Genomic DNA, 17177 nt, shown 5'->3' with positions numbered 1-17177 from the left:
TTCAAATACTGCAATTTCAAATTCAAGAGGCTAAAACTGTTATTCACAATGACCAATGCATTGTAAGAATACAGTTACATAATAATAACTTCTATAACTTACGTGTAGGGCTTCGGAGGAGGTTCCCGGTAAAACTGTGACACCATTGTGCGAAGAGCCTGAATCTTTTGTTCATTGACATGGACTACTAACTTTGGCAAAGTTCCAGCAATTGTGGCACTTGGCCACTGTTGTTGAGCATCAGGCATCATAAATACACGGCGTTCTAACTGCAAATTGATGCTAAATCTATCCAAAACATGCAGATGACCTGTAAATCAAATTAATATAAAGAATCTAACATAGTAAATATGATCAAAATTATTCAACAACTATTACCCCAACTTTTTTATGCTAAATCTATCTAAAACATGCACATGACCTGTAAAATCAAACTAATATAAAGTATATCAAACATGGTAAATAAGATCAAATTAGTTAACAATTATTACCAAAACTTTTATACAACAACATATGAAAACCAAACTCCAAAACTTGGTAAAAGTACAGGTAAAAATAGAAGGCAAAAATGAATATTTAAAATAATTATTTTAAAAACAGCTTAGAAGTGTCAGGCAGAAATGGAAGGAGTACACTTAAAACCTGTTCAACCTTAAATGTGGTCTTGTTAATTCAGTTCTGTTTTGCCATAAACTCATTACTTTACAGTATGCCAGTCTTCTTAGAGTCTGCTACTCACAGACATACTCCAGAAAAGAAGGTGGCAGAGGTTTTTACCCGGTCAGGTAAGTACATCCAGGTTTCAAATCTCCTTTAAATGATCACTTCCTCTGAAAGGAGGTCATAAAGGAAAAGATTCTTTCCTGGCTTCTCCAGCCAGCTGTTTGTGATCCTCAAGGCCCTGGGAGGTTACAGATCTAGCACTGACCTCAGCCCCCTAAACCAATTTTTGTAGCTTACACCCCTCTAAAAGGACACAGCCACTTTAATCAAACATTCTTTTCAGAAGGATAATTTTTAGTGTTAACAGACCTGTAAGATCCTATTTTCAGGTCCTCCTACACAGGTCTTCCAGGGTATTGCTTCAGTTCTCATGGCATGGCAGGTCTCAGTAATTCAAGGTACTTTACTTTGGGCAAACTATAGTCCCACAAATATTTATAAGCATTTCACCTGGTAGTAAATTTAGCTTACAGTCAGAATTACCTTTAGCGAGACAAATGACTTATCAGGCAACTTAACTGGATACAGCCATCCACTGCTGGTCCAAGATCAAGATTAGCAGACTGCAGGCACTGGTTCAGATTTTAACCAAAACTCAGTAGCCATCACTGAAACTGTGGAAAAGCTACTAAGTCACTAAGAGATAAGACCAGCATTTTTGGCACTTCAGGCATTTGAATTTCAGGTCCCAAACAGAGCTTTGAGCCTGCATCAGACACTTCTACCATAGCAGCCTACTTAAAAAAACAATGAGAGTACAAGGTCTGGGACTAAGTACCATCTGGCCATCCAGGTCCTCCTCTTGGTAGAAGAAAGGAATATTGTACTAGTTCCCAGATTTGTTCCAAGGTACAGCAATGTAGTGACTTACTCCTGTGCAGGATAGGGAGGATTCTTCAAGACGAGTGGTCCATTCATTCAACCACCTGCAAGAGACTGGAAGTTCGAGGCACTCCACTTATAGATATCTCTGTTACATTATTCAATAGGAGTGATCTCTGTTACATTATTCAATAGGAAGTTCAAAGCCTACTGTGCTAATCTCCAAGACTAGGTAGTCCTTATGGTCACCTAGGAAATCTAGAGGTTTATCCCTTTCCTGTTCCTTTAATGAGGCTCGTATTAGAAGAGCTAAGACTGTCCAGCAACATGCAGATGACTTTAATAGCCCCATTTTGGACGCATCAAGTATGGTTTCTTGATTTGCTGGCAATACCAGTATACACGACAAGAGTGTTTCCACAGTGAATGCAATTATTTTGCCAGCTTCCCTTTTACATATCCCCAAACCTTGGTGCCAACGTTTGTGCTTGGAGACTATCAAGTATGGCCTCATTAACACAGAATTTTCACAGGTACCAGTCAAAGGGGTGAAAGGAGCAATGATCCACTCCACACCCCTCTTCCTTAAATAGCAGATTATGTGTTGCACTCACAAAAGAAGCACTGGTTTCAATAACTCCTTGATGAGGAGATGTGCCAGTTTCAAGAGGGAGATACCAAGTAGAACGCTGAGACCTATTCCATGGAATCTGTCAAACATCTACTGTTTTCCACTTATGCGCCAATGGAAGGGTCTTTCTTTGTGACCCTCAAGATGTCAATAGTGACTGTTTTCAAATTAGCTAGCCTCACCAAGGATGGTCAATGAGATTTACACTCTTTCCAGCAACATCTCGCATACAAGAAATTGGCAGAGCATTAAACTGAAGTATGTCCATGGTTTCAAAGCCAAGGCACAGATATCCTCTAGATCTCAACAGTCACCAAATTTGTCATTCGTACCTTACCTGTGAGTGGGAGAAGGCAACATGCCCTTGTGCCCTGTGAGAGCTGTAAGGATATATCTGTGGAAGGTACAGTCATTTAGAACACGAGGGTCACGGTTATTTTTATCCCCTAACACAAGTACGTCACCAGTTTGGAAAAATGCCATTTCCTTTTGGATGTGACGGATCTCCTTAAGAGCAAAAATGTGCTCCCTGGAATCAAAAGATTCCAACCTAAAAAACAGGAGTCATGTGATCATTAGACCAGCATTGTCCATACTCCAGTTAGTAACAAATCCTGATCATACTGACCATTTATAAATGTTTATCCTTTTCATCAGAATATTGCCGAGCAATTCTGGCAGTTGGTCTGGCTATATGCAGTGAGGCCTTTGCCTAAAATTTAGAGTCAGCTAGTTGGTGCAACTGGTGAGCCACCTGCATGGAAGTAAGCTATTTATCATTAATGCGCTTGTAGTGAACACCAACGTTTTTAAACTGAAATATTAAAAAGACTTTTATTACCTGTGCCTTTGAGATAAGCAAACCTCCAGTTGTCACGGACCTTTCCAACTAGTACCTGCATATCACATAATCGAAGGTCATACCTGTGAAATAAAAAGAACAACGTAATGACGTATAAATTTTTACCTAAATGATGAAAGAACGAATAAAATAACAAAAACTAACATACTTTCCTATACCTTTTCAGTGACTGCAGAAATAAGTGCTATTCATTGTCTCTTACTTACAAAATTGTAATTATTAAAAAAAATTGCACTATGTCAGACAAACTAAATATTCATAATCAAATCACTTTGTTGTTAAGACATCATCCCAGAATCATTTGGTACACTACATAATAGTGGACCCCAGATCTTCAGCAGCATTGGGATTCAGTATCCATACCATCTCATCAATGATCTCAAAGACAATATCAGGAATAGAAGGTGGGAACTTGATTACTATATCTCATAGTATATATAAGATCCCCCCTTGCCCTTCCGACATTTCAGAAAGCAACATTAAGAAAAATCTTTTGTGTTTAACTTTTACTGTTATTGAAATATATATAGCCACAGACAGCCATAAACAACTTGGACACAACAACAATAGATTAGGTATAGCAGAAAACACTTTATAAAATGCCCCTCCATCTTCTCCACCTCCAGTGGATAACTCAAGATGGTGACAATGAATTTATGATGTTTACATTTGCAAACATAACAAAAACAAAAACTAAATTTGTACGTTAAATCTCAAATCCTGCTTAAAAATTTGTGTATTAGAATAAGACTGTTACTAAGGTCAATTATGTGAAATGCTGTACGTGATTGTGTTTTTGGAACATAAAGCTGATGTGTAAGCCTAGCCTTTACCAAGGTCTCTTCTAATAGGCTAGCCTGCATGATGCGTACACACGAGTACGGATCATGTGACGTAAACTAAACTAAATGTGGTGAGCAATCTCTCTCTCTCTCTCTCTCTCTCTCTCTCTCTCTCTCTCTCTCTCTCTCCCAACAAGGTACACTACTGAATTACTATGCATTTGATCACCTTTCATTCGCCCCCTCTATAAAAAAACTTTAAATGACCCTGAGGGAGAGAGAGAGAGCGCATCCACATTCAAAGTAGGCTCTCAGTAACAACTGATAAGGGATTACATGAGAATTCACAATGGGACCAATCTTGTTGCAACACTTTGTTGCATTCACCTGGATGCATCCAGCAGTTAAAGGCTATTATATAATGAATGGGTATATGATAATAAACAAAATACACCTTAGAAAGCAACCTCAACTTTAAACATAGAAAGGCAAATCCTTAAGCTAGTAGAGGGCTGACTAAAAATTGAGAAAAAGATGCCAACTAGTCTCAAGTTCCATAATTACCTAAACTTAACTACACCAACCAAAACTTACCAAAAATTTGAGGAACATAGCAAATGCAAACTGAGCACTATACCTGAAGCTTACCAACTGTAAAACAAAAACACATACACAGTTTCTTTGCAAATTATATTACACTAGAGAAAACTAATCAAACGTTAACCAGTATTTTACGATTGCTTACTTTTGGTTTCCACATCCCTATTAGGGACAGGGGGAAAAATATGCTATACACCTTATCAGACCAGTCAATATGTAAAACATGAAGAATTTAAAAGAAATGGATGGGTAATTAACAGCCAGAATAATGAAAGTCCCTGACAAAGACAATTACAGAAAAACATTAGAAATAACAAAAGCACACAGAACTATAAATGCAGGAATAATGATCCCAAGATTGCTGGAGATCTCAGGACCAATCTTCACAAGCTTATTACTAATGGTTAAAAACTATTTTCTTCTTTATTTTAAAATGGACTTAACTATTTGGGATGATTTTATGACTGCAAATTATAAGTCTATGTTAAAATTGCAAAAACAAACAATTACTTGTCATAGATCCTATCATGGAGAGAGGCCTCTGAGAACTGGGCTTGTAGTTCAGGTTGTGATGACTTCCTATCAGCATCTTTCATTCCATCTATGGATAATGTGTCAAGTTCATCAGGTGTAGAACAAGGAGTTGCGAATTCATCTGGTTTGAAGAGAGAAAATTTCATTGCATGGATGACCATCAACAAATACAGTGGTTCTTGAGTATGATAAATAATCTTTGATACTGCTTTAGTCAAAGATGAATAATGACTAAATTTGTAGAGTAACAAAATAACTTCCAGTGTACAACTATACAGTATTCTTTTTATAATACAACATATAGGACTTTATTTGGATAAACTTCCTAATTATTCATAACCTTAGACTTTAGTTCATATCGCAATTGCAAAGCCTAAGCCAGTATACTCTCCATGCTAACTTTTACAGCTCACTCATAATCAGTCCTACTCAATATCTTACTCATAGAAAAGTACCAAGAGAAGCTCATACAAAATGTGTGTACCAAACTTGAATAAAAGAAAGAAAAATAACTTTAAGTGAAAAAATTATGGTTTACACAGGCTCATTGTCTGAAGTAAATTTTCAATAGCTTCCTAGTCTCAATAACCACTGACAGCTGCCATAAGAAAATTTGCCTGATAGGACACAGAGCTCTTGGACACATTCAGAGGCAAGGGTAAACATGGACACAGTCTTAAGGGACAAATCTAAGAAGCAGGTGTCTGACAGGGGGTTTATAGGGATGTCAGTGAAGCTGCTCAGTGCTAAAGTAAAATCCTTGCTTAAGAGGTTTAATGGTTACCCATGGAATAGGCCAGTCAAAGTGACAGAAAGGTCAGAAAAATTTCTACTGTTTCCAAAGTCTATCTTATGCTGGTGGAAGACTAACGAAAGTGTAGAGATAACCCTTAACAGCAGAGAGAGCTTCTTGATGTTCCTTAAGTAAATGAAGTCAGCAACCATGGGAGCAAACAAGAACAATATTCATCACAGCACACAAATATTACCCATTCACCCTGGTAAAGGGCAGAAGTAGAGGACTTGCAGGGGGTGCCAAATAGCTTACGCAGCAGGTTCCAAAAAGCTACTTCCTCTAAAAGTATGCCTGATAATCACCCTCATAACGATGCAGCGATTCTTTATAAATTTTGCAAAAATGGATGCGCTGCTTCTTTGGAAGATGCCCACATGTTGAAAAAAGCCAAGATAGTCTACAGTGAGATATAGGAGGTAAGGGAACCACTCTTGCTGTGGCATACAGGGATTAATGAGAGCCACAAAGCCTTTGCTCATGTCCAAACCTTTGCTAGAACATATATTAACAGTTTGAGTCATAAAAATACAAGGACTTTCAACCAATCCCATGGCTGGAGTATGGTACCTACTACTCAAGCCAGTGGGTTCCTACTGAGGAGAACAGTGGTAGTCTGGCATTTAACAATGTGGTGAACAGTATCAGTAAGGGTATCCCCACACTTGTCACAAGGCCTTGCAGACAACTGAATGAAGAGGCTCTCTGAAAGACAGACCTGGTGAACTATGCTGGGAGTGTTCAGAAAGGCACTGCAAACTCTCAGGACAATGGTGAACTTGTGCATTTTTACCTGAATAAAGACTCTGATGCTAACAATGAAAGAGATTCTGACACTGTCCCTCTTTGGTTTCACAAGTAAGCCATGGCAGTGGTACTGTCAGCCAAAATCCTGAGGCCCAACATGAAGGTCATGAATGTCTGGGGTCTATGAAGACTGACCATACTTCCAAGTAGCTTACATAACTGCAGCTCTCCATTTCCTCAAGATTCCAAGTGGGCTGACCAGCCTGCATTCAAGGCACTGGAATACATCGTGGTTTCAACATTCAGTGGAACTAATGGTACTCTCTTTAGCAGATTATGTTGATCCAGCCATTAACTGATTTTGCAGCACAGTCTCTGTGGTTGGGATCTGGAAGAATAGACATCAAAGTTGCATTCCAATGAAAATTGCAGTTAGAGGAAAAGAATGTAGATACAAATGTAAGGAACCAGCTTCTCTGAAGACACCAGGTGGCCTATCAACACTCGCCAAGATATGGCCACAGGATGGGGGTGATGAAGACTCTGCATGATAGTCATCAGGAGGCAACACACAATATTTCCTTCCAACCCAACAACCAGCAAACACTAAGAGAAAGACATATGTTTCTCTCGCTTCTCCTTCAAAGAAGCCAAGATCAGCAAGTCGTCCAGATATCAACAGAGAAGCAGGCCTAAACAATAAGGCCAGACAGCCATAGGAACTTGAGTCCTAAAGAAGACCTGAGAGGCTGTACAGAAACTGAAGTAAAGAGTCCAAAAGTGGAGACAGACAGCATCCATTACATTACTCATTCCTGATGTGGGACAGCACCACTGCAAAAAGAAAGACCCATCAGAGACTCCAGACTTGAAAGTTGTAGTTGAGGTGCAGCCAAAAGTCTGAGGAGTCATCAGCTGCAGCAACAGAAGCATGACATTTATGCACGTATCGCTGAGCATATGTTGCAGCAACAGAAGCATGACATTTACGCACATATTGCTGAGCATATAAGAACTACTGACTGACATACCATTTCATACACACACACACACACACACACTAAACATGTCCCAGGGGAGGGGGACAAAGTTGACCCTGATACACAGGATACTGCACATGTGGGTCCTTGTCCAAGGAAGACATCAGTGAACTGCAGGACTTACTATCCCTGGCCCAATACAAGAACACTGAGGCCTGAATAGATTAATATTCTTCCCCAAAGACTAGTATAAGTAAGGAAAAAACAATCAAACCAAGAAAGTGTTGTAATGCACAGCTGAGGCAGAAGCCAAAAACAGAAGATAACTGTTAATGTGCACCAGATAAAATACAAAATATTTATTAAGAAAACAAACATCAATAAGAATTAATCAAGTGCAAAAAGTTACTCTACTGACCTCTTTTCACAAACCAAAAAAATTAATATTCAAGCAAGAATTACATATTGAATACCATTACATGACAATTAAAAAAGCAGGTACTCATGGTAGTACATCAGCAATGTACTCTATCGCTGACTGAAAGCTGTAAAAAGAAAAGAAATGAATGGCACATTTTTGTCTGCTAAACTGTATAAATAATGCCAAACCTTATGAATATTTCTTTCCCCTTTCTAAGGAAATTTCTTTTCCTTTTTAAGCAAACAGACATAATGTAGGTTCCAACAGTGTGTGTGTGTATGTGTTTGTGTGTGTGTGTTTATGTGTTTGTGTGTGTGTGTAAATAAAGTTGATTTGATGCCCACACGAATTCATCTTAACAGCATCATCTCAGCCTGTGAAATTTCCTCAAACTTCCATCTCCACTACTCTGGAGACCTACAAAATTAAAACATACAGCAAAATTCTTGGTTAACTATATGAAATTATTTAAAGTCTGTGTATTAGAATAAGATATTTAATTAATCAAGAGATAAAGTTCTGTAAATGGCTGTGTTCTAGTTATGTAACGTTGATGTATAAGCCTAGTCAATAGGTTAACCTGTGCGTGTACACATACCCAGTACACTAAGCACTTGCTGTCCCACAATGGAAAGGAGTGTCATCTTGGAAGACAGTGGTGTTTGACTCAGGAATGTGCAGTAGGACTTTTCTTCTTTCAAGAACTATCAAGTTGGGGAGAATGCATCAAATTCACATGGCAAATCTCTTTCACTGCACAGGAGGCCAAGAACGACACTCAGGGCAAGGGTTAGTCACATTACAGTCATTCGATCTGCACCTACTGGAAATTGGATGGGGGTCAGTCTCAAAGGAAGCCATGTAATGCGAGCCAGGATAGGAGCCTACACCAGGAAATTTTCTCCGAGGCTTATGGGAACTTTTAGCTAGGTTTTAGGATTGCATGATAGAAACCAAAACACATGCACACCAAACACACACTGAGCACAAAAACAACCAAAAAACATGGGCAAAGGCAAAAACAACCAGCTATGGAGAGGAAGGAGAGAAAGAAACAACCTCTCTCAATGACGGTAAGAAGAAGAACTGATACATCACAGGGTTGAGATCAGGCCGTTGGCCGCTTCCTTCCTCATCTCCGTGACAGATGCCAGATGCCACAAATTCCTTGCATTAACAATTCTTTTTAATTTTACCGGTTTCCAGCTGGCGCCAGAAGATTTATCCTAATGTTAAGACCAAGGTTTGTTCCGCATTTGAACAACTGAGGTTTATATTAATACCTTCAGTCAACCAGGTAATCATGATTCTCTCTTGAATCCTTTGTAACATAGTTAACTATAAGGCAATTACTGTTAGACTTTGTAGTTGTGTTGGAGGATAAGTCATTTTAATTGAGAAAGTAGAGTTGTTACGGTTGGTTTTTAATTTTTCACATGACGGATTTTCAAAACTAAAACAAACTAAAATTATAATGCAATGATTACCTTCATCATCACTCCCAGCATCTAACTCATCTTTAAGCTTCGTCAAAGCCAATGGACGAGCAGAGGAGAAAATAAGTTTTCCAAAGTCAAGAACCACTAGAGTAGCATTCCTATCCCGGAAGTGTTCGGGAATTATTATCTGCGGTGCTGAAATGTCTAGTTTGATGTCCCATCTCTTCCTCATCACCTTTTAGGAATAAATATTTGCTATCGTAAGTCGTTAGCTATGTAAAAATATTTACAGTACATGAAAAAATATATAACAAAAGGGCATCTACAATTTTTTACAACTTCTTTGTATTAGACATGTATTGAAAAACCAAAAACTACTTACTAGGTCACCTTCCATTATATGCTCAAAATTCCTCATGAGCTCTTGTTTTGTCTGTTCTTTCAATTCCTCATACCTACATCAAATAAAAAAAGGAAAGTTATCATCAAGAATATGATCCTTTTCAAAGTACTGATCATAACAGCTCTAATTTACAGGGTGTTATTTTAAATCATAGTTATGATGATACCAAAACCTATATGTCAGACATTACCTTTTTTTTGCAGCTGAAGTTAGAGCTGTCATCTGTGAAGAACTACCAGTGCCTTCCCTTTTTTGATATGGAGTTGTGAAGAAATTACTAATAGCTTCCAGTGCTGAAGGATTATACACTATGTCCAATGCCGATGAATTCACAACCAGCCTGCAACATAAAGTAAGGCCTTATGGATAAGGTAATTAACATACAGGTCAAATATTAAATTCATTGTTATTGATCAAATAATGAATATGAGATACAATTAAAGGCTGATCTTCGAAAACATAATGAATTTTTTTACACAAAATCTATACATATAAAAATTTGTGTGTGTGTGTTCCACATACACTATGAAATGCATTGAGCAATTTCAACCAAACTTGGTATACATATGACTTACCATCTGGAGAGAACACTGTGGGGGTAAGACATCACTGGCACCTAAGGGGGGGTGTGGGAAGGTGGTGTGAAGGGGGTGAAATGTAAAAATAACCCAAACCGACAGATAGTGTCTAATTTTTTCTTAAATTGGCCAACCTTAAAGTTTGCCCAGTCTGGGGGTTTGCATGGTATATAATTAGCCCGTCCCTAAGGGTTAATCACTAATATGAATTGCATGTGGCAAAATTTACAGGAACTCTTGGTCCTAACTGAAGAAACCTGGAGAATTGTTGAGTGCCCCTAGGTTATTTGACTGTTGGATAAGGATTTTTTGTTTTGACTATGCTGATCTTATGAAAAAAATTACATATATCTATACTTACTTGTGGTCTGCTTTGGAATTGAATGGATGGCACTCATATACCAGAGCAAAAAGAGGTCCCTCTACTTTTGGCTGGGAAGGAGATATCATTGTTGTTAATCTTGCATACATAGTAGACGTTCTGGACATGGCGGCTTTTAATCCTGACCCAGATGTCTCGCTATTTTGTGGAGATACTAACAGTGGAAATGCTGAATCCTGAGTAACCTGAGAAAATGATACAGCATCTTGACAATAGGTTTAAGCACAAAGAAATGAGAGGCGAATAAATGCATTGAACAGACTCATGTAGAATAGGATATCACTAATCACTGTGTCATATTTTGTTACCTGAATTTTCGAGTTACTTATTGTGAGATAACTCTAAGATTGATTTTTGGCAATTGCTTCAACTAACCGTGTTTTGTTTTGTCTAAAACTCATTTCAACTGTTGAATGTCTATTTCAAAAAATAGAATTGAATGTCTACTTCCAAAAATAGAATAAAAATGGTCTAGTTTAGATCCTGTTTCAATTATTTTTATTTTTGTTAACTCAAAAGTCTTAATGTTATTTCTATATCTTTACTTCTTCTTGACTGGGGGTATCAAGGGTGCACAAGAGGTCAAATGTACTGGATCAATATTCACAATACAAAAAGAATGAATTTCATAACAACACAGCTTGTTTTCTTTTCAAATAACTGCAGTTCCATTAAGAAGAAAACAAGCTGTTTCTGTATTTTTTTTTCCTCTCACAAGTTTTCTTAACTGTATCACAAGGCTGAGGAGTCTAACTGATCTGGTTCGAAAAACCTTCTTTCAATGGAGAGAATTTGTTTTTTCTTTATGCCATCCTGAGATCATGAGAGTGATGACTTTTATTTAAAACATTACATTTTTACATTGTACAGTACAAACGCAATAATATGAAAATCTCACCTTATCATGCAAGTTCAAAGACCCTAGTTCGATGTCAAACTTGTATGATTTATTCCTAGGGCGTGACTCCAGGGCCATTTTCACATTGGCAAACTCTAGTTCAAACAGTTCAACCCTGAAAATAACAAAAAGTCAGTTTTCAACCTTGGTAGTTATACATTTTATAGCTTAATGACAGTTTTGGTTACGTAAGAGGCTTTGTGCCATAGTTTAAATACAGCATTCCAAAGTCAATACTTTTATTTGAACACATTTAAAGCCCTTGATTTATTTATGTCTTTATAGCCAGTAAGCTTCTTTAACAATGTACAGTGATCATATCTTGAAACAAGTGAAAAGATGAGAGACTTGCCCAGCCCCGGGGGATTATTTTCATCTAATCTGCTGCGCCTGTTCACTTTCTGCTTCTATTATTCATTTTACTCATCCTGATTACTTGAGAGAGAGGCAATCTTCTGAGAAATTCATTTGATAAAGATCTTTATCAAACTGGGAATCAGTAGCAGTAACTAAATTAAGGTCTACCATAATCTTAGTAAAGAATAAGCAGAGCATCCTGATTAATAGTAATATCTCTTTTCATTTGACATGCTACAAGGCAGAGACTCTCACAAGAACATTAAAGAATTAAAAGGATAAGTAATTCTTACTTTGAAGTGACTAGTGACCCAGCATAGTCATTCTCTGAGACCAAAACAACAAATTACCATATTCTTGGCAATCCTCCACTTGAAATGTTGATGAAATGGAAAAAAAAAATCTGGAGTAGTTAAGTTTACAACTACTGGCCTTTTTGTGTGGCTCGGCAGTACCCTCACTATCCTCCCAATTGTTTTATCTTTGTCTTTTACCAGTCGGTCAGTGTAGGAATGTCATGTGGTGCCACATGGACATCTTTCCAATGGCGATCCGCTGAGTCCTGGGTTCGATTAACAGGCTCAGTTGAGGGGACAACTACCCATGGGCAAAGCTCACTCACCTCCCTTAGACCTCCGGTCTGCCTCCTCCCATGTTTGGGGGAATTTGACATTGACTAGTTAACCCTCTAGACTCGGGTCTAACAGCCACCCTTCTCTGTCTATCTTTCTGGAGTTAATCTAAATGAGGATCCAAAACTTTCCATTTAGCCTGATCCCTGTCTTTGCATTTGTCATATTTAAGTTGAAATGAGCAAATTTGCCCTCTACAATGGCAACACAAAGTATGCGAGTCATACTTAGCAGAAGTAAGTCTAGTATTACCGTCTTTGCTTAGAATCCAACATTCTAAATCAAAATTAGTCACATGTCTGAATGAGGAACTAGTTAAGCTAATAAACAGCACGCAACCAACATAAATGAATACTTCACCAAAGGGCGAAAGTTACAACCATCTGGCGAAATTCAAATCAGAGCTGCTCAACCAAACATTGTTCAGTTGACTGGCAGAAATGAACTGAGCTCTTCAGCACTGTTGTACCTATTCTGCCCCAAAAGTGGGCAGGGTCTAGTTACCTATACTAAAACAATAGCACGTTACCAGCATCAAAATTTCTTAAAATGCCAAAGCACAAAAACACTCACGAAACACTGGACAAAAGGAAAATCTAGTGCTATCAGAATACAAGCATCATTATCATTTATAAATCCTCCACTGCTAATTACCCTTCAATGGCAGGAAACCCCCTCTTACTGGCACAGATGATTCCTATCTGGGAAACTGAGTTACATTAAAATCTTTTATCAAAATATGGAGGAGGTGAATGGGTGAAGAGATTGGCATGAATGTTTCTGAATGACCAGAAAGCTGTAACTAATGTGGTTGACACAAAGCAGGAAGCAGTTAGATGCTGGAAAATCAGTGATCCTCAAGTGAATGAACAAAGTTACTGGTTAACTATGAATGAGTCTGGGCTAATTTTGCGTAATGGGTTTGTGGTGAAACAAAGTAAGATCTTTTACACAAATCTGTCAAAAATTAAGCAACTTTTATAGTAAAATATACCTACATTAGGGAACTGAGCATATTTTTACATTATGCACACTGCTTCTCTTAAACATTTGATCATCATCATCCATACCACTGACAATACTGTACAATGGTTTCACATAGAAAAAAATAAAAATCTTAAATTTTGGGTAATGTAACCAGTGAAGCATACTGAAAACACCACCTGTTGGTTTTATAAGCAAAGCAAAAAGTGAAAAATGCAGCAACTGAGACAAGGAACTACACTAAAAAAGACACTTCACTTAGTAATAATCACCACTTCATAGTTCTTGAAAATATTTCATACACTGTAGACCAGCACATCATGGGTGCCAAAGCCTAAGTGAAATGAAATACCTGTCGTATGGACACAGTAAATAATATCTGAGCATAAGTAATCATCAAAGTAATTCAGAATATACACTACTGTAATATGACTGAGTCTGGCATTCATGAAATTTAAGGGGCATGCCGACCGCTGGATTTCAAGAAATTATAACATTTTAGTTATTTCCATTAGTGTACTCAACTATGATATAGAGATAACTCACTCAAGAAGTCCTGATTGTCTCAAGACTCTTGAAAGTCCAAAATGTTTTTGCTTTGCTGTTTTCTGACAACTTACTTTTTTCAAAACTAAATGCTTAGATCTCCAAGAAGACTCAAACAAATTCAATGGAACCTTCACAGTGCATAGTATAACTAATATCTTTATTTTGGTGTTAGGAAAATCATTTTTGAGAATAACTTTTTTTTATTATTTTTGAAAAGTGACATCATGATTTTTAACTGCAAAAAAATTAACTTAGAGGTTGAATTTCTATATTTCTCCACAAGAGAATTTTCAGAATCAGTTGCAGAATAAGTGGTAAAAATTTTAAGTAAATCCCTTCAATCTTAAGGTAGAAATAGTCAATTACTTTATAATGGGACCTTATGGTGTCAGCGCTCCCCTTAACAATGATTTAGTAAGTGGATAGAATATATTTGACAAGAAGTATGACTACATTTTTTTATGTGAATTTATGTAAATTCACATGTAGATACATGAAAAAACATTCTTACCGTTTATCTTTTTCTTCGGGGCTTCCACCAGGGGATGGCATCTTGCTAGATGTTAATGAAAATGATCCTCGTTTCAATGAAAAGCTCAACTGGCAAAACACAGCATCTCTTTTCATGAATGTATTGTTTTCCATGCTATCTGACAGCACATACAGTATCTCCTCTTCTAATGAGCCTGGGGCTTGTTTCTCTGGCTCAGGGTTTGTCTCAGGTTCCTCAAAACTTGGTCCGGGCAATAGTAACGCTTGCTCAAAATCTGTTTCACCTCCAGGGGGTGTTGTGGGTGTTGTACCTGACGAGTACCAGCCTCCCCATGTTGGGAACCATCGCTGAAGAATGCCTTCCCCACTCTGTGTTGGGGATGCTAGCTCTTCTGGGGTATTTGCAGACTGAAATTCTTGTTTTTCTTTCTTTGAAGCCAGCAGCTCTTTAGACACTCTCTCCATGGCTACTTCACGTAAGTACCTAAGCTCATTAAAGTTCAATACCTGTTCCACCTTCATTTTATGAGTCTTGCATTCTGTTGTTACCAAAGCTGGATTCCTAAGATGTTCACAATAAATATTTACATATTTAACAATATCTACAGCTCTTTGCTGAGCAAAGGCCCAATTTCGCCCAACATACCTTCTGTGAATTCTGTCTAGATGACTCTGAATAGCATACTGCCACCAATCATACGTACTGTCTTTCACAGAACAATTAGGTCTCCATTTCCTATAATGACGAACTTTATCTAAACGGTCATATTCCTTGTTCCATTTTAAAACTTGTCTATATTGTGAATCACTTAAGCTTAGAGGAAAGGTATCAAGTTTTAAATCACAAGTTATGCGGGGCGATGAACGAGAACGCAATGGAGCTTCACTTAAATTACGCTTAACACAAGCAGTCGCACTTACAGGTGCCAACACATACTCGTGGTCTTTTTTCTCTATGGCTTGTAACATATGAGCCTGCAAAAATACAATGATGAATCACAAATTTGAAAATTCAAAACAAAAATTACAAACATCAAAACATACTGCAGAGTAGAAGGGAAGTATTCCAATCATTACAAAATATCTACGAACTGTTATTAGGGCAAGAGGTCATACTGAATACTGCACATTATACTTACTGCCAAATCTGCAAGTGACTTGCTGCTATACATTTCAGTGCTAGTATCCCAATACACTCCCATGTTGTTGAGCTCCAGTAATTTGTAAGCCATTTTGCAATTTCCACCATAAACAAACCTGAAGGAGCACTTATTTAAATTGAGGAAATGTTCTCATTTCTTTTTAAACTGTATTAATGACACAAAAGACACAAACTATACAGCAACAAGACAAACCTCAATATCAGAATGATTTTTCATGATATCGAGAGGAAAACATTATGCATTTTTTATTTGTCAAATTCAGCTTTGAGCATAAATTCACATTTTTTTAAAATTATGTCTTTGATTTACTTGCAGGATCCATGAAGTAGAGGCTTTGAGCTGTGACATAGTACAATATCTATTACAACATTTTTTCCTGTAAACCATTTGTATTTTTCAATCACTTTTTTATTATATTAATATCATCAACTTTATATTAAAAATAATCATATACAGTATATATCTTTTCAGATGATTAATTATTATTATTATTAAAGTAGTTTAACTAGGCCACTGAGCTGACTATCAGCTCTCATAGGGCTGGCCCGAAGGATTTGAATGAAATGCCAGGTCTAGGCCAGAGGTCAAGCACTGGGACCAAATAGGTCATTCAGTATGGTGATGAATGAGTGTAAATGGAATAAAAAACTGCACAAAGGCATTTGCTCTCATATTGGAACACACACAATAAATACATTTGCTCACATTTCCACATATATACTTACTAAAAAGGTATATTAAAATTTAGAATAAATTAAGTAACATTTTAAAACTTTGTTTGTTAAATTCAATAAATGACCTGAGGGTTTTCATGTTTTCATCATTTACTTATGTTTATATTTTATCAACTAAATTACAGCTTCTCATGAACATCAAAATCGGAACGACTGAAAATGCAGAAGATTCTGACAAAATTTCCTTTACTGACTTATTCCCAAAAGTTGACATTCACTGCTGGTCATACTTTGGACACTCACACAACATGTCTGACTGTTATTATCACCTTGCACTCCGAGCGCTTGGGAGCTGGGCCACGTGGGCTGCTCATAGTGTCCATGTGTCAGGCGAGTATGGCCTATTTGAAGACGTGTCAGAATTACTTGCGCATGTCTCTCTCTTTGATATGATGAACTCCATTTTCTAACACCAGATGTTATTTAATTTATTATTTTCAGGTTCTTCAATCCATATTTGATCTTGTCATATTTACTGCTTCTTTGGCTGCTTTATCAGCCACTTCATTTCCTTTGCTATGGGCAGGGATCCAACATATTTCTACATTTTTCCCATTATTACATAGTTTATGGAGTAATAACTTCACTTGTTTTACATTATTATTTTTGGTTTGTAACTCTGAATAGCTTCTATAGCGCTTCTAGTCACTAAAAATTAAAAAAATATTAAA

General features: G+C 37.3%; 1 protein-coding gene across 1 annotated transcript in view; it reads right to left on the bottom strand.

Moving 5' to 3' along the window:
• Vps13D (vacuolar protein sorting 13D) overlaps window positions 1-17177 on the bottom strand; it is a 232858-nt gene that overhangs the window by 199420 nt on the left and 16261 nt on the right. Inside the window, 10 exon segments of the mRNA XM_067121872.1 lie at window positions 103-310; window positions 3018-3100; window positions 4931-5075; window positions 9383-9569; window positions 9717-9789; window positions 9928-10077; window positions 10677-10882; window positions 11596-11710; window positions 14629-15584; window positions 15749-15866. Of these exon segments, the coding sequence (XP_066977973.1) occupies window positions 103-310; window positions 3018-3100; window positions 4931-5075; window positions 9383-9569; window positions 9717-9789; window positions 9928-10077; window positions 10677-10882; window positions 11596-11710; window positions 14629-15584; window positions 15749-15866 (2241 nt within the window).

This window comes from Macrobrachium rosenbergii, chromosome 20 (genome assembly GCF_040412425.1).
Source record: "Macrobrachium rosenbergii isolate ZJJX-2024 chromosome 20, ASM4041242v1, whole genome shotgun sequence".
Lineage (NCBI taxonomy): Eukaryota > Metazoa > Arthropoda > Malacostraca > Decapoda > Palaemonidae > Macrobrachium > Macrobrachium rosenbergii.
This window is presented reverse-complemented; position numbering and strand designations above follow the sequence as displayed.